Raw genomic sequence first — 21,725 nt, forward strand, 5'->3', positions numbered from 1 at the left:
GCTGCTGCTTTAGGAGGGGGGTGATCCAACAGGTCCGTGCACCAGCGTCTGCACATGTGGCCGAGCAAAGCTGCCTGTTTCCCGCTTCCTCAAGCCGCGAACAGCCGCCTGGCGCACAGGTGCCTGGACCAGCCGGGAGGGGCCGGGCCCTAGGATGCGCCACACTTGGCTGCAGATCGCTTCCCCCCCCCCCCCCCGGACTGTCCCTTTAAGAGCGGGGCGGGCTCCAACTCGCGGTGCTGCCGGGTGCAGTCCAGGCTCCTGGCCGCGCGGGGGGCCCTGGCTGGGGCGAGCCCTGTCCCGGGCCCGTCTTCTGTAGCCCGGGTAAGAGCTGCGCGGGGCCCGCGGCCACGTGGGGCTGTGGCGGGGCTAAGGGGCGCTGCTCCGCGCCGCCTCCCAACTTCCACCAAGTACGCTGGGCGGCGGAAGCGGGGCTCGCAGGAGCCCTCTCCCCTGCCCCAGGCAGCGTCGGGAGGCGGGGTGTAGTGAGGCAGCGTTACCCCCCCGGGCTCTGACTTTGCCCCCCGATACCCGCAGCCGGGTGGCGGGGGGCACAAGGGCTCTGTTATTGGCCTCTGTGCGTTTCCTGCGACTGCGGAGCCGATGAGACCGTGTCCCGCCCCGCCCTGCTGTGGCTCATGGCTGAGCTAGTTTAGTTCCCTTCCTCCGAAATGTCCCTTGTCCCTCTCCGCAGCCTGCGTCCCCTCAACCGTAGGTGAAGCAGCGCTGGCTCCTCCCTCAAGAGCCCATCGCTGCAGCGTCTGGGCTTTCCAGAGTGTTACCAAACAGCTCTATGGGACTGAACTCCCCGTGGCTATGGGCCTTGCAGGGAGGCAGTACAGTGGGTAGAGCACTAGGCTGGGACTCAGGAGAGCCACGTTCCATTTCTGGCTCTGCCATGGGCTTGCGGGATGATCTTGGGCAAGTTCCTTCCCTCCCTGTGCCTCACTTTCCCCTTCTGTAAAATGAGGCTAATAGAACTGAACTCCTTTGAAATGTAGGGCTTAATGGTAACACCTGTGTAACTGCTAGCAAAGCAGAATGACTAGTTGTATTTCGCATTCAGATTCCACAGGTAGATCAGTGGGTTTCAACCTGTGGCCCATGTAGCTCTGGTGGGGCCTGCAAACTATGTCTAATGATTCAAACACAGTCTGCATGCCCTCTTGTAGGGGTTTGCAAATGGAATAAAAGGCTGAAAACCAGTGGTATAGATGACCACACAAGGTGAAGGGGGCAATGGAGAATTTATCCCCATTGGTCTTTCCCACTTCTCCAAAAGCAGCAATTCACCCACAAAAGCTCATGCTCCAAAACGTCTGTTAGTCTATAAGGTGCCACAGGATTCTTTGCTGCTTTTACAGATCCAGACTAACATGGCTACCCCTCTGATACTTCTCTCTTCTCCCCTCTCATAACATGTAAGGTTGTGTGTGCTTCCCCCATGGCATTCCTGGTCCCAGCTAGTGCATTAATGTGATGTGTTGGGTTTTTTTCATTGCATCACTACATAGTTACATCACAAGTTGTATTCCCTAGTCCTTATGTTGATGTGAGCCAATCCACTTCCACTTTCTCTTCTCTGCAATTTCATCTCATTGCTCCTAGTTACACAACAGTAGTCTGGCTTATTGGATCAGATGCTGGCCCAGGACTTACGCACAGAACCCAGGTCTCCTGGCTTTGCCCTTGACCTGCTGGTGACCTTGGGCAAGTTGCTTTGCCTCTGTGCCTTTGTTTCCTTGTCTATAAAATGAGAATAATAGTACTGATCTCCTTTGTAAGGCACTTTGAGACCTACTGATGAAAAGTGCTATAGAAGAGTTAGGTATTACTATCCTAAGCAAGCTTTCTCCTTTGATTACACCCTCTACATTTCTGGAGATGACTCTGTTTTCTGGCCAGATGGAGGGGATGCACCAAAGTGGCTGTTGTACCTCATTGCTATACCTAGCACATTGCTGCTAGTAGTGGCAGATCAGCTAATATTTCCAATGGCTGGTGATGAGACACTAGATGGAGAGGGCTCAGAGTTCTCTGTAGTAACTCATTCTCAGGTTTCTGGCTGGTGGGTCTTGCCTACATGCTCAGAGTCTAACTGATCACCATATTTGGGGTCAGGAAAGAATTTTCCCCTGGTTCAGATTGGCAGAGATCCTGCTGGGGTTTCACCTTCCTCTGTAGCATGGGGGACAGTCATTTGCTGGTTTATGTAAGTGGTGGATACTCTGTAACTAGAAGTCTTTTAAACCATGATTTGAGGACTTCAGTAACCCTGCCAGAATTCAGGGGTCTATTTTAGGAATGTGTGGGTGAGGTTCTGTGGCCTGCAATGTGCAGGAGGTCAGACTTACTAGATAGTCACGATGGTCCCTTCTGGCCTTAAAGTCTATACCAACTGCCCATAAAATCCATAGTGATGTACTGTATGTAAATCCCCATGCATCTTGTTGTGGTTGGAAGATGCTGTGTTTACAAGCTTCTTCTAGCTGGGCTCTGCAGAGGCAGTAGGGCTTCACTGTGTGCTTCTGTCCCCTTTCAGAGCCTCTTTTCTCGTCATCACGGCTGCCTTGTGGCACTGCCAGTGCCTGCCTGCCTGGCAAGTCAAAACATGCTCCGGCCCCAGTGGACTAACAGCAGAAGATGGCAGAGCTGCCGGAGGTTGGGGAGGCTTTGGGGGAGGGCAGTTTTGTGACTGCCGCACTTGAGGGCTGCCGCCTTGCAGGCAACAGGCTGAACCTGGATGTGTACCCCGATGGCTGTCGCCAGTTCCTCGAGCTGTTTGAGAAACGAAGGGAAGAGATGGCCCAGGTGGAATTCCTGCGGCTGAACTGCAATGAGACCCTCATAGACTCCACGCTGGGCAGCCTTCCTGTCCTGAAGTGCCTGAAGTCCCTGGTGCTCAAAGGTAAGACACAGAGAAGCATCCTTGCCCATTCATCCGGGCTTGGCTTTTTTTCTCTTCTCCTATGGGATGGATGCGCTTTATGGTTTCCATTGTGCACTAGAGCCCCTTGCAGCGGCTTTGGGTCTGTTAGCCTTAAGGGGAGCAGCATGCAGATTCAGGAAGATCCAGCATAGGGGCTGTTATTACCATCCTTTGTTTCCACAGCTGTTGGGGACCACTTTCCTCACTTGATTCAGTCTGACAGGTGCAGCCTTTTGTTTAAATGTCACTTGAATGGAGACTGGGTTGGATCTTTAGTTGTGGAGAGTCTGACTGAAATAATTGTTGGTGATTATTCCTCCCCCCCCCCCTTGAGATGTAATGATTCCTTTCACTGCATTTTGTTCTGCTGTAGCTTTCTGAACAGACCCTCGTCCTGTGCCCTGCAGCACAAGCTGGGAACATGGTTTGAGAAGGAACAGCAAAGAAACTAACTTATCAGGAGCACAAAAAGTATTGGCGTGGATTTGCCTATGACTTGTAGCCAATGGCATGATGACATTCAATAAATACCTGTTGACCATTGTATTGCTTCTTTGGCATCCCAGTTTTTGTATGCTAGGAGGCTGTGAATATGAATGGTGTGTCTTTAGCAATCTTGGAAAAATGTTGAACCACCCAGTCTTCTGGGGGGAACTGTATGTGCATATCAGAGAGGAAGGATGGTCCAGTGGTCAGGACATGAACTAGGTCTCCTGACTCTCAGGTGAATTTCCCCTGCTCCACCAGAATGTGACCTTAAGCAAGTATCTCTGGCCCGGATCCACAAAGGTATTTGAAATCAAGAGAAGTTAGAAGTCTAAATACCTTTGTGGATCTGGGTCTCTGTTTTCCCATCTGTAGAATGGGCATATTAATACTTCCTTACCTCCCATAGATTTATGCTGTGAAGTGCTCAGATACTGGAAAAAAAAGTAGAAAAACTTGGTTCGCTAAGAATTCCTTATTTAAACCGTACTATTTGCTAATCCAGGGTTTTTCAAATATTAATCTTTCTACGATTATACAACAAAAAATCCTGTGGTATCCCCTAATGTAAGTATTTAAAATTGCACTGCAGGAGGGTGGTAAGTAGGAGGGAGGATATTGGTATGTTTATGGAAGTGTGAATTTAAATCATATGGCTGCCACTCCTTTCTCCCCCCCCCCCCACCCATGGGTCACTTGCCCTGGTAGTCTCAAGCAAGTCAGAAAACCTTTTGAATGTGCTGGATTTGTTATTTGGAGCCAAACTTGCCCTTAAATACCTGAGCATACCTCCCATCAAACCTAGAACTGTTGAAGTTAGAGGTAGGGAAAGCTATTAGACCATGTAGTCCTCTGCCCTGCCAGTATGGGTTATCACTAATGTGCTGCTGTTCAGGCTAGTTTTGAATGTCCCAAGCAGTGAAGCTTCTATCCTTTCCCTTGGGGAAACTGTGCGACAGCCAAATATGCCTCCTTCTCAGGGAAATTTTCTCATCTTCAGCTAAAATTGCCTCTTTCTTAAGTGCATCCTATAACTCCTAGTTCTCCCTTCTCCCACTGTGTACCAGATAAATCTCTCCTCTCCTTGGGTGTTAAAATACCAGCATTTTAGGTGTTCAACATCCAGGGGTCAGATTGGACTGGAAAAAGAATGACTGATAAAACAGACCCCTCATATGTACAGTGCAGATATCCTGCTCCACAGAACTCCCCCTCTCCACAATTGATACAGCCCATTTTACAGATGGAGAAACTGAGATGCAGAGAGGTGAAGTCATATAGGTGATTCACCCAGTGACAGTGCTGGGAATAGAACCCAGGTCTCCTGAGTCACACTTGAGTGCCCTAGCCATTAGGCCATGTATACACCTTGCATGCACCAATCCCTGCAGCCCTGATAAACATTGTTTGAACTTCCAGTTTGCCATGCTGTTGATTTCAGAGGGAGCTGTACATGCCTATCTGATGCTAGTTTAGCAGAACCCATGTAACATGGAATCCTTTCTCTCTGCTTTTCCGTGCCCCCAGGTGGGCATGCCCAGGATGAATTCGGTGCTTGTCAGCAGGGTTCCCTGACAACCTTGCCAGAAGATTTTGGGAGTCTGCTATGTCTCACTCATCTGGATCTCAGCTTTAATAGCTTCTCCAGGTTACCCAGCTGTGTCACTAACCTTGCCAGCCTCCGTGTGCTCTTGGTGTGCCACAACAGCCTGGTGGAGCTGCCCGAAGACTTTGGCCAGCTCAGTAAGCTGACTTTCTTCTCTGCCATGAAAAACCAGCTCCGGGATTTACCACGGAGTATTGGGGAGCTGGCAGTGCTGCAGAGACTGGACCTGTCTGAAAACGCCCTGCAATCACTTCCCGACGAGATCGGGTGTCTGTATAACTGCATGGAGCTGGATCTCTCAGGGAATCAATTGATGCGTGTCCCTGACTCACTTGGTAAGAGTTGCACCTGGAAGAAAGAGAATGAATGTCCCTTGCTCCTGACATGGAATGGGTGGGTTTTAGGGAGTCTTTGAACAGAAAGACATGTAACACCTAACCTTTAAATGGGATTCAGTGTCTGTCACTGACCCCCTTACTTCATCACCCCCAAGCAGGGCTGTGGATCAGGAGGTATCTCTTGCACAACTTTCTAGGAGCAGGATATTGTCTATATGGAGCCCTGTCAATTTAGTCAGTGAGCAAACCGAGCACTTTGAAGATTCAGAAGACTCTGGGCCAGATCCTGAGTTGTTATAAGTCAGGATTGGACAATGCCATTGCCTTCAAACTGACATACATCAGCTGAGGATCCAGCCCTTTGGCAGGCTAGGGCACTGGCTCCTGAGAGGATCCCAGCTTCTCTGCAGTTGCTGATATGAGGCAACACACTGAGGGCTAATTATATTGATGGGTTGTTTGGTTTTAAATGACATCTGTGTTGAGTCCAGACCAATCCAGAAAACCGTTCAGTGCTGGACTCTGAGATTCTGAATGGGCCTATTTCCACAGCTTTGATTTTTGTATTACTGTGCCCAGGTTTCCGCTGTGGTTGTTATATTGCTGTAGCATCTAGAATCCTATGCATGGACCGGAACCCCATTGAACTAGACTCTGTATAAACAGAACAAAAGGACAGTCCCTGTCCCAAAGAACTTACTGCTCTCCCAACCTGCTAATTCTCTGAACTCGTGAGCTTTGTTCCTCTCTCATGATTTAAATATATCTATGCTTTGTGTGTGTGTTTTGGGGGTCTGGTGCAGGCAGGCTGGGGTCACGCTCTAGGTGCTTGCTAAGGGGAATTGGGGATGGATGTGTATGTTGTTGGGGGTTGTTAGAATCAGTATTCATGTATTTACCAAGGGGGGAGCAATTTTTCTTCTTGTTCTAACTTGCAGCCAATTTACAGTCTCTGCAGCAGCTGCGTCTTCACAGCAATCTCCTGGTGACTGTCCCCGCATCCCTTGCCAGCCTTCCCAACTTGTCCAGGCTTGACTTGCAGAACAACAGGCTCCGCTCCATCCCTCCTGAGATCCAGCACTCTCCCTTTGTGCACCTGCGTGGCAATCCGCTAGGAGAACCTGAGATCCCTCTGCAATCTGGTAATTGCATCTCTGGCTTGACTGGATCTCAGATAGCTGCTCCCAGGCTCTAGCAAGTGTCACAAGCTGGTGTGTGAATGTGATTGATGGAGATGAGGGGGAGAAAATGGATCATTATTGATATGGCATCATTGCAGGTGTATTTTGCACTGCACAGACAAACAGAAGAGTGAGCCCCTCGCTCAGAGTTTAAAATCTAAGTTAGATGTGGGCTTCATTGTACTAGCGCAGGGATAGGCAGCCTATGGCACGTGTGCCGAAGGCGGCACGCAAGCTGATTTTCAGTGGCACTGACGCTGCCCAGGTCCTGGCCACCAGTCCGGGGGGCTCTGCATTTTAATTTAATTTTAAATGAAGCTTCTTTAAACACTTAAAAAACCTTATTTGCTTTACATATAACAATTTAGTTATATATTATAGACTTACAGAAAGAGACCTTCTAAAAACCTTTTAAATGTATTACTGGCAAGCAGAACCTTTAAATTAGAGTGAATAAATGAAGGCATGGCACACCACTTCTGAAAGGTTGTCGAACCCTGTACTAGAGGGTGTATAAGGGAGAAGATGGCTATTCAGGAGTTCCTACACTAGGTTGCCTGTGTCTTCAATTACAGGCTGTGCTAGTTCTGTGGGAAGGATTCTAATTTTTTAGTCAGTTCTAAGGTGTAAAAAAATCTCTGGAGATGCTTTTGCTCAGCCTGATCATTGGAAAGGTGTTGCTGGTGATGCAGAGGTGGGGGTTGTGGGAAAGTCAATGGTCAAAAGGAAGTCAGCCTCTTGGGAAGGTCCTCAAGCTGCAAGCAAAAAGATCCCCAAGAGCATCTGCTATTTAGATCGTAAATAGGCAGGGGTAGGGAAGAGTCAGCGATGCCAGTACAGCCTGGCCAACGGCTGCTAAGTGCGGGAAAAGAGATGCATCAAAAGTTCACTGACCTCTGTCCATCCTCCTTTGGAACCCAATCCAAAGCCTGGGGGGAGTATGGAAAATGTTGCACTAACTTCACTGGAATTTGGATCCAGCCCCTGATGAGCACAGTGTTGCAAGAGGAATACTCCTTTATCACCTGTACCCCTCAAATCAATGGACAATCTGCATGCTACCCACCCCTGTTCATTTCATTTCTTCTGATTCACTGCAGATGAATCCAGCTCAGGAGAGCTAGGAAGAGTGTTCCTTGTACCCAGTGAGGACAGGTATTTCACACAGTGTCTCTATTGTTTTTGTTACTATTTATTATTTTGTATTGCAGTAGCACTTAGATGCCCCAGTTAAGATTAGGGTCTCATTCTGCGAGGTGCTGTACATACACATTATTTGGGATGTCTCTGCCCCAAATTGTTTCCAGTCCAAATAGACAAGTCAGAGTTTTACTCCATTACATGCAGGGAGTTCCTCTTGCCAGTCACAAACACAGGAAAGCAATAGTTGAATGGCGTGTGGTGTCACTGGAAGACAAGTTGGGTGAAGTAATATCTTTTATTGGATCAGCGCCTGTTGGTGAGAGCAACCAGCTTTCACGCTACACAGAGCTCTTCCTCAGGTCTGAGGAGTGTCACAGCTACACGCAAGATGGAACAGAGTTTTTTTTAATCAAAAGTAGTTAGTGCATATTCTAAGGGACCAGTCATGTTGAAGTGGCCCATTAACACCCCTATAGTCATAGGATAAAAAGGGGGGTTAGTGCATTACAGATTAAGTTGATCCAATAAAAGATAAGACCTCACCCACTCTGTCTCTCTAGTATCCTGGGACCCACATGGCTACAGCAACACTGTATACACAATGAATGTGAGTCATTGCAAGATGTTATTCATGCATCTCTTCTTTTTCGTAAGCTTTACTGTGACCTCTGATGGCTGCAAAGTCATCCTGGCCTGCGGCATCCAGTTTTACTTCCCCCCGGGTGCTGCCACCACCTCATTAACAATCCATTTCCAAACGCTGTCGCCTGACCCACAGTGGGTGAAACTGAGGCACCATGACATCCTGCTGAGTGAAGTCCTGGAGCTGCGGCCTCATGGGATTGTATTCCAGCAGGTAAGAATGCATGATGGGCAGGATGGGGCTGAGCAGAACTGTGTGTGTGTTTATAGCTCATCATGGGTCCATATATGCAAATATGACTGGCCAGAAAATCCTTGTTTGTGGCCTGAAAGGATCATGTGGTGGGGCTGCCAGGCCTCACTATGTTGACTGCTGGGATCCGTGAACCACAAATCACTGCTTGTAAATAGCCCCAAGGATCAAACTTGAAAGGGATTCTCAGCACTAGGGCAAATCCCCAAAAGGACAGTGTCTCCTCCCTCAGCAGCACGCTGTCCTCACACTTTTCCCGTCCCTTCTGCTATGATGCAGGCTGTTCTCTGAATGAGAACCTCCTCCCTTCCAGCTCATGAACTCCTCCTAAGGGGAGAGCTTGCTCCTGGGGGTGACCTCCATCTGCCAGGAAAAGGACCCATTGATGGACGCTTACACGAATACCCCTGTGAAGCCAGTCTTGGCCAAGAGGAGCTCACTGGCCTTTCTGGGAAACCATTGCACAACATCCCCACCTAAGCATTGTCTGGAGCGTAGCCAGGAAACTGGGGGCAGCTGTTCTAGCTGACTTCAGGGCTGGTGGGCTGCAGGAGAGATCAGTTTTCATAACCACTCCCCACTCTGCCTAAAATCTGCCTGTGGTAGATTGCACTTACTCCTGTGAGCATCCCCCAGTGTCTGGGTGTGGTGTTGCTGGCCTTGTCAGCTCCCAATGCCCCTGGCAGGCTGTCAGCCTACCTCTGTGGGTCTTCTGTGGCTTGGCCGGGTCACGCAGCTCAGATCCTTTCTAGGGTACAGCCAACTTGGATGGAAGCAGTTCCTTGCCCTTCAGGGCCACTCATAAATCAGATGGTTTCTTACCTTTCTGGGGCTTAATTCCCTCTCCAGAATTAAATCAGCAGGGTTCTTCCTGAGCTCCACCTGCTGATTTGTAGCCAGCAGTGGGCCCTGGCCTGTAGTCTAGGGAGCATCTCTCCTCATACCACCATCTCCAGCCAGGAGCTACCTTGCTAGCAGCAGGCAGCTCCTTTTCTTTTGGCCTTGATTGGGTGTTGATGGAGAAGAAGCTTTTATTGTTCTCACAATGGCTGTTCCTGCGATGCTTCCCTAGGTAAGCCTAGAGATCTAGTGCTCACTGCTCTTTTCCTCGCAGAACGCTGTTTCCAGGGGTGGTGGGTAGCAGAGCAATGGGGCCTCCTGCGGGGAGTGGAGAGCATGGAGGCTTGTCACACCCCATCGCATTGGCTTCCCCTGCTTGTCTCTAGAGTAGGGGTGCTGTTCTGTTGGTGTCTCATGGCAATACCCTGTTGTCCCCTGCCAGGAGGTGCAGATCTGGATGCCTTACGCCTCCCCTCAGACGCTGCGTGAGCGAGAAGTGGTAGTTCGGACCTTCAACGGGCAGAGCTGGAGTGACCTGCAAACCAAGGTGGAGCGGAGAGGAAAGCCGAAGGTGAGCAAGCTGGATTAACTCCTGGTCATAGGCAGGAGATGTGACTTGCCCTACAGCAGGGGCAGGGCTTGACTTTTTCCAGTCTCCAGGGCTAGCTTGGAAGCTTCTCATGAACCTGAGATGTGTGTCCAGTTGGTATAAAGGGATTGCACCTGCAGCCCTCATCTCTAATACAGAGGGATGTAGCTACTATAGCAGGGTCTCTCAGTGGTGGCCCCACTGACACTTTTTATTTTAACCTAAAATAATTAATTAACTTTAGGAAAAACAATTAAATATGCACAGATTCACATCCAAATCCCTGCATTGTGTATTTGTAGGGTTTTTTGACAGACTCAATAACAAAAATAATGCTGCCTCACCTTTTGGCCCTCCTGTCCCATCCAGGGCTTAGTGGGTCCTTGGGCTTGCTGTGAAAAGTGATATTTGTTAATATCACTGATTACTTTTGATAGCCCTCCAGGCAGCTGCTAAGTGTGCTGTGATATTAACAAACATACAAATTTCACTTTTCACAGCAAGCCCCAGGACCCATTGAGCCCCAGATGGAGAGGCTGAAGGGGGAGCCAGAGGGGGTCTGTGGCAATGGGGCAGGGATGGATGCAAGGCCAGGAAAGCAGAAGGGTCCAGGGTGTGGGGGGAATGGATACAGGACCATGGGAGGTAGTAGGAGCCAGGGACAATGGAGGTAGGTGTTGGACCCCACTGTTGCGTGGCCAGAGCCAGGGCCTGGTGTCTGCTGCCATGCGGCCAGGGCCAGGGCTTAGTGCCCGCGGCCAGAACCCAGAGCTGGGGACAGGAACTGCATGGCTGGAGCTAAGGATCGCGGGCTGCTGCCACGCAGCCGGAGCTGTGGGTCAGCGCGCAGGGCTAGTGTCTGCCACTGCACGGCCAGAGCCCAGAACTGAGTGCCAGAGCCCAGGAGAGTGTGGCTGGAGCCAGGAGTCAGCACTTGATGCTGCGTGGCTGGAGAGAGTGCTTGCTGCTACATGGCCAAGGCCAGGGGTTGGCACCCAGGGTCAGCTCCTGCCACCACATGGCTGGAACCTGGGAACAGAGCTATGGGTCAGTGTTTGCTGCCTTGCAGCTGGGACAGGGGATCAGCACCAGGTGCCAGGGCCGTGTCGCTGGGGCCAGAGCCTGCTACCGCACGGCTGGAACTGGGGGCTAGAGGCCAACTGAAGCTCCATGCTGGAGCCAGGGGTCAGCACCTGCTGCCTGTGGACAGAGCCAAGGACTGGCGCCCAATCCCAATGCTTGGAGTCCCATTGCCCTGCTTCTGGGGGCTGGGAGTTGGCATCTGTGGCCAGCGTCTGCCGCCACACGGCTGGAACCGGGGGCTGGAGGCTGAAGCCCCACACCTTGAGATCAGGGCTGTGTGGCCAGAGCTGGGGCGGGGTCAGTACCCGTGGTCGGAGCCCAGGGCTTCACGGCCAGGTTCCTGAAGTCCCACCACTGGAGCCTGCTGCTCAAATCCCCTCCACCCAAGATGGGTCAAGAACTCACCTTGCTCCTGCAGCGTTGTGTCCAGGAGCAACAAGGAGGAAGGGGAGGGTCTGATGCTTTGCCCCATCCCATCACCACCCAGGAGGCTGTCGTGGCCACATGAAAAGCCCCTGGTGCTGCATTTGAGAAATGTTGTCCTAGCGTAGGGGTCAGCAACCTTTCAGAAGTGCTGTGCCGAGTCTTCATTTATTCACTCTGATTTAAGGTTTCACGTGCCAGTCATACATTTTAACATTTTTAGAAGGTCTCTTCTATAAGTCTATAATATATAACTAAACTATATTGTATGTAAAGTAAATAAGATTTTTAAAATGTTTAAGAAGCTTCATTGAAAATTAAATTAAAATGCAGAGCACCCGCAGACCGGTGGCCAGGACCAGGGCAATGTGAGTGCCACTGAAAATCAACTTGTGTGCTGCCTTTGGCACGTGTGCCATAGGTTGCCTACTCCTGCCCTAGAGACTACAAGCTCCGGAATGCAATTTTCCATCTCAATTTAGCATTGGACTGAAAGATCTGCTGGGGTGGAACCTCATCTTACTCCTTGTTTTGTGAAGTGCTGCAGGGTACTGTGCTAAATTCAGTCTGTGCTCTCCCTACTACCCTACCAGCAATCAATCCCGGGAGCACAACATGTGCCGTAGGCTCTCATGTCCAAAATGTCTAGGCTGCTTCTGCAGTCTGTGCAGTGTGACTTACACCAGGAGTGGGGTATGAAAAGTCACCTCAAATGCCAGCTCTGATGGTGAAAAATATCTTCTCAGGCCTTTAAGAAAATAGGCTTTATTGGTGGTGGTGCTTTGCATCTAAATGTGTGCAATACATCTGCATATATACCGAAGAAACATTGTGAGCCATTGATTTATTTTTTTTCAGTGACTCCATTGACTTCAACTGGTGTCAATCAGTGTGTCTGAAAGATACTGTAACATGTCACTCAGCTGTGTTTTCCTTGTTCCCCACCTTTTTGTAACAGAAGCACATGGCTTGCTGTAGCATCCCCCATTTCTCCTGGTTCCTGGTCGTCTCTCGGCTTGTGGAGAATAAATGCAGTGTCCCATCAGAGGGGACGTTGCTTTTTTCCACTGTGGATCCAAGCATCAAAGTGACCTTCCCTCCTGGAGTCACAGAGGAGACTCGGAGCGTCACATTGCAGGTGTGTGTGCATGTTAAAACTAAAACACAAGCTCTGGTATTACTGCTGGCCTATGCTGGAGATGAGTAGGCAATAGGATACATGCACTAAATGAGAAAGAAGGATGAGCCAAGCATCAGCCTGGGAACTGGGTCTGACTTGGCTTTAGAGTGTCCCTATCTCAGTTTCCCCCACTGTGAAATGAACTGGGTCATTAGTTGTCTGGCAGGGGTTAGCACTCACATAGGCCATATGTGAAATATTTTAACTTGTTAGGTTTCTCCCAACAGATTTCGGTGGCCTCAGAATGTAGCCACCTACTCTTGTTGGTGGCCGCGATGACAATTTTCTGAAAAACTTAGTTAATTTCAGGAAAAACAAATAAATATGCGCACATACAAGTCCAAATCATTGTTGTAATAAGGTGGTTTTTTTGCAGACTCAATAATAACAATGAACAGTTGTCTCTCTTCTTTACTGGACATAAACAGAATAGAAACACAAAAAAGGTGCTTTGCATGTTCTTGTCTTTTTTTTTGTTGCTGTTTCTTTTGCTTTTTGGTTGCTGTTTTTTGTTTTTGTTTAAGAATTGGTAGCAAGTAGGTTTGCTTCTGTGAAAAGTGATATTTGTATGATTGTTAATGTCAATTTTCACAGCAGCAGACTTGTTAGCTAGCTGGGAGCAGTGAAAAGTGATATTAACAAACATACAGATGTAATTTTTTCACAGCAGACTTACTCAGCCCTGGCAAGCTGGAGGACAAATTAAGCCTTGGGTGGGGAGGGAGGCAGCGAGGGCCAGGGGTGATGATGGGGGTTGTTGAGCCCAAAGACCAGTGGCTGGAGCCTGCTGCCTGCCACCCCAGGGCTGAAGCCAATAGCCTGAGGCCCACGGGAAGATGGGGAACTCACGCTGACTGCTCTTCCAGTGTTTGTGACTCCAGATGCGGGAAGGGCCCATCCCGTCCTTGCAGAGCCCCCCATTCCTTCCGCGCCCCCCTGGCCCTCCCCCATTATTGCTCAGGAGGTTGTGACCATGATAAAAGCCTGTAGTGACCACATTTGAGAAACATAGCACATCTTGCTGAGGTAGGGCCTGGTTTAACACTCAGTGGAGTCAATAGGTGTTAGGTTGGGCCCTGAGTACCTCACATCTCAGTGCTGAATGAATGCCTGCAGCTGCCACTGGCCTCCATTTGTGTGCTGGGTGCTGAGGAGCTCTGCACTCATGCATTATGGCAATAATTTGCAGTGTTCTTCCCTTTGTGTCCCCCACCTCCTGCCACATTCTCCAAGGCTTTGACCTTTCAAGGCTATAACTGTATCTAGGCAGATCACAGTCTAGGGCCTGTAAGACAGAGGAGCTGGCAAAACTAATCCTGTACCCTGTTTAAAAAAAACACAAACAAACCTGTCTCTTTCCCCTCTCCCATACAGCCGTCTTTGATACAGTCCTGGCCCCTCTGTCCTTCTGTGGGGAAGGCTGAATGGGGTTCTGCTCAAAGCTCTGCTACTAAGGCTCTTGATAAGCCAGCAGGCAGCACTGTCAAGGGACGTGCAGCTTTAGTCTCTTGCTTAGTCTCCAAGAATGAAAAGCTGAGCTGGTCTGTCATGCGAGTGAGATTCAAAGGGTTAAACTTTACTCGTATTCATGCTGTTCTAACTCTGAAGCAGCGCCGTTAAAGTTAGTGCGAGGTGGTTGTGGTAGCTGTTTAATTAAATGTGTGACAGTAGCATCAAGAAGACTCAATCAGGATCAGGGCCCTGTTTGCTAAGTTTACACCAGTATAACTCTGAGCAGAATATGGTTCGGTGATTAGGATTCACACTCCCACTTGGCAGCCATCCTGTGCCACTCAGTCAGGCCTGGCATTTGAGCAGTTGGGGCCTGTAACCGTGCCGCCTTGGGTCATAAGAACATAAGAACGGCCATACTGCGTCAGACCAAGGGTCCATCTACCGACAGTGGTCAATGCCAGGTGCCCCAGAGGGAGTGAACCTAACAGGTAATGATCAAGTGATCTCTCTCCTGCCATCCATCTCCACTCTCTGACAGAGTCTAGAGATACCGTTCCTTACCCATCCTGGCTAATAGCCATTAATGGACTTAACCTCCATGAATTGATCCAGTTTTCTTTTAAATACTGTTATAGTCCTAGCCTTCACAACCTCCTCAGGCAAGGATTTCCACAAGCTGACACTGTGCCGTATGAAGAAGAACTTCCTTTTTACTTGTTTTAAACCTGCTGCCCATTAATTTCATTTGGTGGCCCCAGTTCTTGTATTATGGGAATAAGTAAATAACTTTTCCTTATCCACTTTCTCAACATCAGTCATGATTTTATATACCTCTATCATATCCCTCCTTAGTCTCCTCTTTTCCAAGATGAAAAGTCATAGTCTCTTTAATCTCTCCTCATATGGGACCCATTCCAAACCCCTAATCATTTTAGTTGCCCTTCTCTGAACTTTTTCTAGTGCCAGCATATCTTTTTTTGAGATGAGGAGCCCACATCTGTACACAGTATTCAAGATGTGGGCGTACCATCGATTTTTATATAAGGGCAATAATATATTCTCAGTCTTATTCTCTATCCCCTTTTTAATGATTCCTAACATCCTGTTTGCTTTTTTGACCGCCTCTGCACACTGCATGGACATCTTCAAAGAACTATCCACGATGACTCCAAGATCTTTTTCCTGATTTGTTGTAGCTAAATTAGCCCCCATCATATTGTATGTATAGTTGGGGTTATTTTTTCCAATGTACATTACTTTACATTTATCCACATTAAATTTCATGTGTCATTTTGTTGCCCAATCACTTAGTTTTGTGAGATCTTTTTGAAGTTCGCTTTGGTCTTAACTATCTTGAGCAGTTTAGTATCATCTGCAAACTTTGCCACCTCATTGTTACCCCTTTCTGCAGATCATTTATGAAAAAGTTGAATAGGATTGGTCCTAGGACTGACCCTTGGGGAACACCACTAGTTACCCCTCTCCATTCTGAGAATTTACCATTAATTCCTACCTTTGGTTAAAAGACAGGGAACAAGTTTTCAGTCCATGAAAGGACCTTCCCTCCTAGCCCATGACAACTCTAATTTATGTAAGAGCCTTTGGTGAGGGACCTTGTCAAAGGCTTTCTGGAAATCTAAGTACACTCTGTCCACCGGATCCCCCTTGTCCACATGTTTGTTGACCCCTTTAAAGAACTCTAATAGATTAGTAAGACATGATTTTCCTTTACAGAAACCATGTTAACTTTTTTGCCCAACAATTTGTTCTTCTAGGTGTCTGACAATTTTATTCTTTACTGTTTCGACTAATTTGCCTGGTGCTGACATTAGACTTACCAGTCTGTAATTGCCGGGATCACCTCTAGAGCCCCTTTTAAATATTGGTGTTACATTAGCTTTCTCCCAGTCATTGGGTACAGAGACCGATTTAAAGGACCCTAGTTAATAGTTCTGCAACTTCACCTTTGAGTTCTTTCAGAACCTTTGGTGAATGCCATCCGGTCCTGGTGACTTGTTAATGTTAAGTTTATCAATTAATTCCAAAACCTCCTCTAGTGACACTTCGATCTGTCACAGTTCCTCAGATTTCTCACCTGCAAAAGCTGGCTCCAGTTTGAGAATCTCCCTAACATCCTCAGCCATGAAGACTGAAGCAAAGAATCCATTTAGTTTCTCTGCAATGACTTTATCATCTTAAGCATTCCTTTGTATCTCAATCATCCAGTGGCCCCACTGCTTGTTTAGCATGCTTCCTGCTTCTGACGTACTTAAAAACATTTTGTTATTACCTTTTGAGTTTTTGCCTAGCCATTGTTCAAACTCCTCTTTGGCTTTTCTTACTATATTTTTACATTTAATTTGGCAGTGTTTATGCTCATTTCTATTTACCTCACTATGATTTGACTTCCACTTTTTAAAGGAAGTCTTTTTATCTCTCACTGCTTCTTTTACATGGTTATTAAACCATGGTGGCTGTTTATTAGTTCTTTTACTTTGTTTCTTAATTTGGGGTATATATTGAAGTTGGGCCTCTATTATGATGTCTTTAAAAAGCGCCCATGCAACTTGCAGGGATTTCACTTTAGTCACTGTATCTTTTAATTTCTGTTTAACTAACCTCTTCATTTCTGCGTGGTTCCCCTTTTTGAAATTAAATGCCACAGCTGAGATGTTCTTCCCACCACAAGGATCTTAAATGTTATTATACTATGGTCACTATTCCAAAGCAGTCCTGTTATAGTTACCTCTTGGACCAGCTCCTGCCTCCACTCAGGACTAAATCTAGAGTTGCCTCGCCCCTTGTGGGTTCCCGTACCAGCTGCTCCATGAAGCAGTCATTTAAAGTATCAAAAAATTTTGTCTCTGCATTTCGTCCCGAGGTGACATGTTCCCAGTCAATATGGAAATAATTGAAATCCCCCACTATTATTGAGTTTTAATTTTGATAGCCTCTCTAATTTTCCCTTAGCATTTCACAACTGAGAATGCCAAATTCAGGACTAACTTTTGAGAAATATGGCAGATCCACCAGTCTTGGAGTGTCTAATCCCTCACAGAATAACAAACTGGCAACAAAAGTAAACGTCTGCTTCACCACACTAGCTAACAAGAAGTCATAAAAGCAGTTTCCTTAGGTATTCCAGTCCTTGTATTACCACGGAAAACACTAGATTTGGAGATGAATGGTTCTTTAAAACCAATCTCTTCAAATAAAAGATTCTTCTGATCCCAAAGGACCAGCCACACACGCAGGTTAATATATAACTTAAATCTTACCCCAAAATCATGCTGGTACCCGTCCTTCAGTATCAAAAGGTTTATTCATAAAAAGAAAGAAAAATGAGTTAAAATTGGTTAGAGGAATCAAATACATGAACCTCCTTGGTTCAGGCTTGCAGCAGTGATGGAATAAACTGCTGGCTTGGTAAGTCAAGTCTCTGGCTGCTTCCAAATCATTGGAAAGTCATCTGTCCATTGGTTAGAATGCTCCCATTAACATAGTCCAGAGGTTTGTGCAGGAAAGAGGCAAAATGGAGGAGTTTCCAGGGCCTTTTATCTCTTCTGCCATGTGGCAAGAATCTTATTGTTCTTACTCTTGAAACTTACAGTAACAAGATGGTGGTTGGAGTCACATGGACAAGTCACATGTCCATGCATTTCACCTAGTCATTGCAGGAAGCCATTGCCTATACTTCAGATGGAATGTCCACAGGACAGTCCATTCAGTGTAGATGGGGGTCTCCCATGGTCCATTGTCAGTTAAGTGTTTCTTGATGAGCCACTTAATTTAAGTAGTCCCTTCAAGATATGCTGGCTAAACATCTTGTGGGCGTTACCCCAGGAGCAAACATTTGACATCCAGGTATAGAGTCAATACTCATAATTTCAAATACAAAAATGATACATGCATACAGATGGCATAATCATAACCAGCAAATCATAACCTCTTCACAGACACCTCACTTGACAACCTTTGTACAAGATTTGTTGCAAATATATAACAGTGGTTGCAACAATGATTGATATTGCCATATTTTAATCAGATAACATCACAGGGCAATTGTCTTCTTTCTGCCTCAATGAACTCCGGTATTCAGGCATCAGATGTTAAGATGATTTGATTATTGTTCAACCACCAGGTGTTGCCAGTGTCAGCAGAGGAGCTGGCAGAGATCACGGATGATCCACAGTCCAGAGCTGGTCCCCTACTCTGCCTCTCTCAGAATTCCACTGTGGATTTCCTCAGGCCAGTTAAAATTCAGCTCCCGCTACCTCCAGGGGTTACAGGTTAGTATATGCCCAGAAATGCCAATGGAAAGCTTCTGTGCTAAAATCACAGTAATTGGAAGGTTGTCTTTCAATTTCCCCCAGGGAACTGAGGTAATAAACTAAACTGTGAACAAACGTCACCTTTCAGTGTTTGTGCATTGGACCCTGATGTTCCTAACCACAAAGCTTAGTATATAAGTAGTAGAAGAACTGTAATAGGCTGCTAATGTTTCCCGCTGCTTTCTGAAGAGTATTGGTGGGATAGGTCCTCTTTCATCATAAAGGAATACTGACACCAATGCCATCCCATGGAAACAAGATATTCCTCCCTTATTCCAGAGTAACTGATCAAACGAGGTTGGGGAGGTGGGAAAACACTTATACTTTGCCATCTACAGAAAACACTCTCTTTTGATTTAATGCCTTCTGTCTCCCTAAATACTTAACAAATATTACATACTGTTTAAATGCACAAGAGTAAATGAAAGCAATGGTTTTGGTCCCTGATTCTGATCTCGGTGTGAATCATGAGTGACTCCATTGGAGTTTGAGGTAGAATCAGGCTTTCCAACACTGGCAGTTCAGGAAATGTAAAGATGTAGGTTCCAGCAGTGCGCAGAATACGGATTGATTATATTGTGAACCAACATCGGACTGACAAGCTGCTGTTTAGCTGCAACATTCGCCTAATAAAGGTGAAGCAAAACTGGACTGGGTACATCCTGGTGATGTTTGGGAAGTGGTCTTTTAATACAGGATCTAGACCAATAAGGGTGATCTCTGGTACATTTCACAACGTATTCAGCAAAAATATTATGGCTATTTTGGATTCCCAGTTCCCATTGATTTTAAGCAGTGCTTTAATCTGTTTTGAAAATCTCAGCCCATCATGGTAGCCAGGCTTACAATGTCTGTGCTCCAGTCTTCAATTGTTGGGTTTTTTTTTTTTTTAATGTGCATTTTTGTAGTATAGCCTTTGAGCAATTATTAGTGCTGTACTTAGCCACAGTTTTTCAGGTGCTTCTAGTTAACATCCATTAGGTTTAAAAGTACATGTTTAGCTGGTAACCCAATTTTATTTCATTGGAAAAAATTAACTCTCCCCAAAACATACACATTCCCAGAGCACATGGGTTAAATTAGCACTTGTTGAATCACAGCGCCAGCATTTGTCTGACTTAGTGGCACCTGTTTTGAAGAGTGGGAGAGTGATCCAAAACATCCTCTGTATGATTTTCTGCTGGATTAATCTTAAATGGAGGTCCAAGGAACAGTTTGAAGTACTGGCTAAAATTTGTTTCTGTTGTTGAGCAGACAATAATTGGCCTAGTTCCTCCTCCAATCTATATTTAATTCAAATTTGCTGGCTAAGTGTGCATATAGTGTGCCATAGATCTTGTCAATTGGAGTAATATTTGGAGATATGCAAGCAGTTCAGGTGGGTCAGAGGCATTGCAGGTATCAAAGGCCAAACAGATGGGAGATGGTGTGTTTAAGTTGGATATATTGCCACTTCTTCTTAGGCTCTAGACTGAACCTTTCTTTTAATATTGATAGTCAAAATCCCTTTCCTAATCCAGGCTCTCCAAATGATGGGGTTGCTTGCTAGAGTTTCAGGTTAGACAGAGACCAGAGATCCTGGTATGTAGAAGGGGGTTGTTTTTAAATTCAGTACACTTGCTACGCGGGGTATTTTTGCCTCCACAATAGCTCCTTCTTTAGCAGATTGGTAATTAATGTGAGTGCAGCACCATGGGGAAAGGGAAAGAGGAAAAGGAGCAACCAATTCTGCTTCCAGCTGGAGCCAGTATGGGACTCAACAGCATGAGGGAAGGAGCCACTGTGCTGCGTGGCTAAGAATGTCTGGCAGATGGTAAAGTTTAAAGTTGGGGAAATCTCAAACCACGTGTTTTGACAGGGAGCTGTACTCTCTGCAAGGCTACTTTTAGTTTGTTACCAGCATCTCGCAGAAAGGACCTGACCATGTCAATTTTGATAAAATAAAAAGGAGGACTATGGATAAGGAGGGAATTCTGAATACAGGCTCCTGAGAAGGGCATTCATTTTAATTGTTTGTTTTTTTCCCCCAAAGGGGAGAGGTAGTGCCTGTCATCTATTTAAATTGCTTATTATTTACGTGGCTAATTGGGTGAGGTTATCCTTGACTGTGTTTAATTTCCTTTGGGAATAGGATGCCAAGATATCTGAGGTTTGTCTGTTAACATCCACATGTCCCTATAGGAGAAGCCACTTACAACTAGATCTCCTGGGATCTTCACTGCTTCAGATTTATCCCAGTTTGTCCTGTAACCAGAGAATTTGCTAAAGTTGATTATTTGTAGGATGTTTGGAATGGATCTGGAATTTTTAATAACTGTGAGAATGTCATTGGCATATAGAAAGATATTTTTTTTTAGAAAATATTTTTGTCTTTTTGTTTCCTGAGTCCCTGATTTGATCCCTTGGTGTTGCTGGTCATAGAGGGGCAGCATCTCCTTGCTCAGCCATCTTGGCTGCCAGAGGGTTGTCTGACTGCTTCTGCTTTTGGGGATTTTATAGAAAATCTGGAGATGGAGCAGCATCCGTAATGGTATTTAAATTAAAAGAAGAGTTGTAGAATAATCTCTGATGAATGTTATATGTGGGGGAGGAGAAGTGATTCAGTTGCTGATGGTTATGGACTATAGGAGGTGAGGGGGAGCTGTAAAGCTATGCAGCCACCATTCCCCAGTCTAGAATGATTATTACAGTATCACACAAGAACCCTAATTGAGATTGTGCTAGGCTCTGTCCAGGCACTGTCCAGATGAGTTATAGGAGAGACAGTTCTTGCCCCAGAGCATTAACAACCTAGCTAGAAGCCAATTTGTAGCTTTTCCCAGAGTGCCTGTTGCTGGCTGCATGGGAGTATAACATAGTCACTATTCACTGAGGCTCGAACTTCCCTTCTTGTAGCTTAGGACAGGAAATGAGGCCTAATGCAGCCAACTGAAATGGCACACACAGACAATTGCCTTGACAATTTAATTTATCTTTGGTTAAATTGATTTCCTGCTCACAGAGACATTTTTCTGGATGAGATGGAGGTGGTGCCTAGGAAGGAACGCTAGCAAATGGAGATGTTTCGCTTGTCTAAGTCTATTAATTCCGGTTTTCCTTTGATCTCTCTTGGCTTTCTGGTTGTTTCTATTAGTGTAGCGCACAACAGGCTGTGACCTTCCCAGGGGTACTCAGGGTTGTGGGGTACCTCGCTTCCCCCTGCCCTTAGTGTGAGGAAACTTTGTCTGAATTTGCCATGGGTCAGCT

At 46.6% G+C, this 21,725-nt stretch overlaps 1 protein-coding gene across 1 annotated transcript in view; it reads left to right on the top strand.

The window, feature by feature from the left end:
• Nucleotides 1–230: 230 nt before the first annotated feature.
• PIDD1 (p53-induced death domain protein 1) overlaps nt 231–21,725 on the top strand; it is a 38,527-nt gene continuing 17,032 nt past the window's right edge. Inside the window, 9 exon segments of the mRNA XM_030560673.1 lie at nt 231–324; nt 2,543–2,908; nt 4,943–5,356; nt 6,298–6,501; nt 7,641–7,695; nt 8,338–8,539; nt 9,861–9,989; nt 12,472–12,651; nt 18,290–18,437. Of these exon segments, the coding sequence (XP_030416533.1) occupies nt 2,644–2,908; nt 4,943–5,356; nt 6,298–6,501; nt 7,641–7,695; nt 8,338–8,539; nt 9,861–9,989; nt 12,472–12,651; nt 18,290–18,437 (1,597 nt within the window). The 5' untranslated portion in view covers nt 231–324; nt 2,543–2,643.

The sequence above is a fragment of the Gopherus evgoodei genome, chromosome 4, assembly GCF_007399415.2.
Source record: "Gopherus evgoodei ecotype Sinaloan lineage chromosome 4, rGopEvg1_v1.p, whole genome shotgun sequence".
Lineage (NCBI taxonomy): Eukaryota > Metazoa > Chordata > Testudines > Testudinidae > Gopherus > Gopherus evgoodei.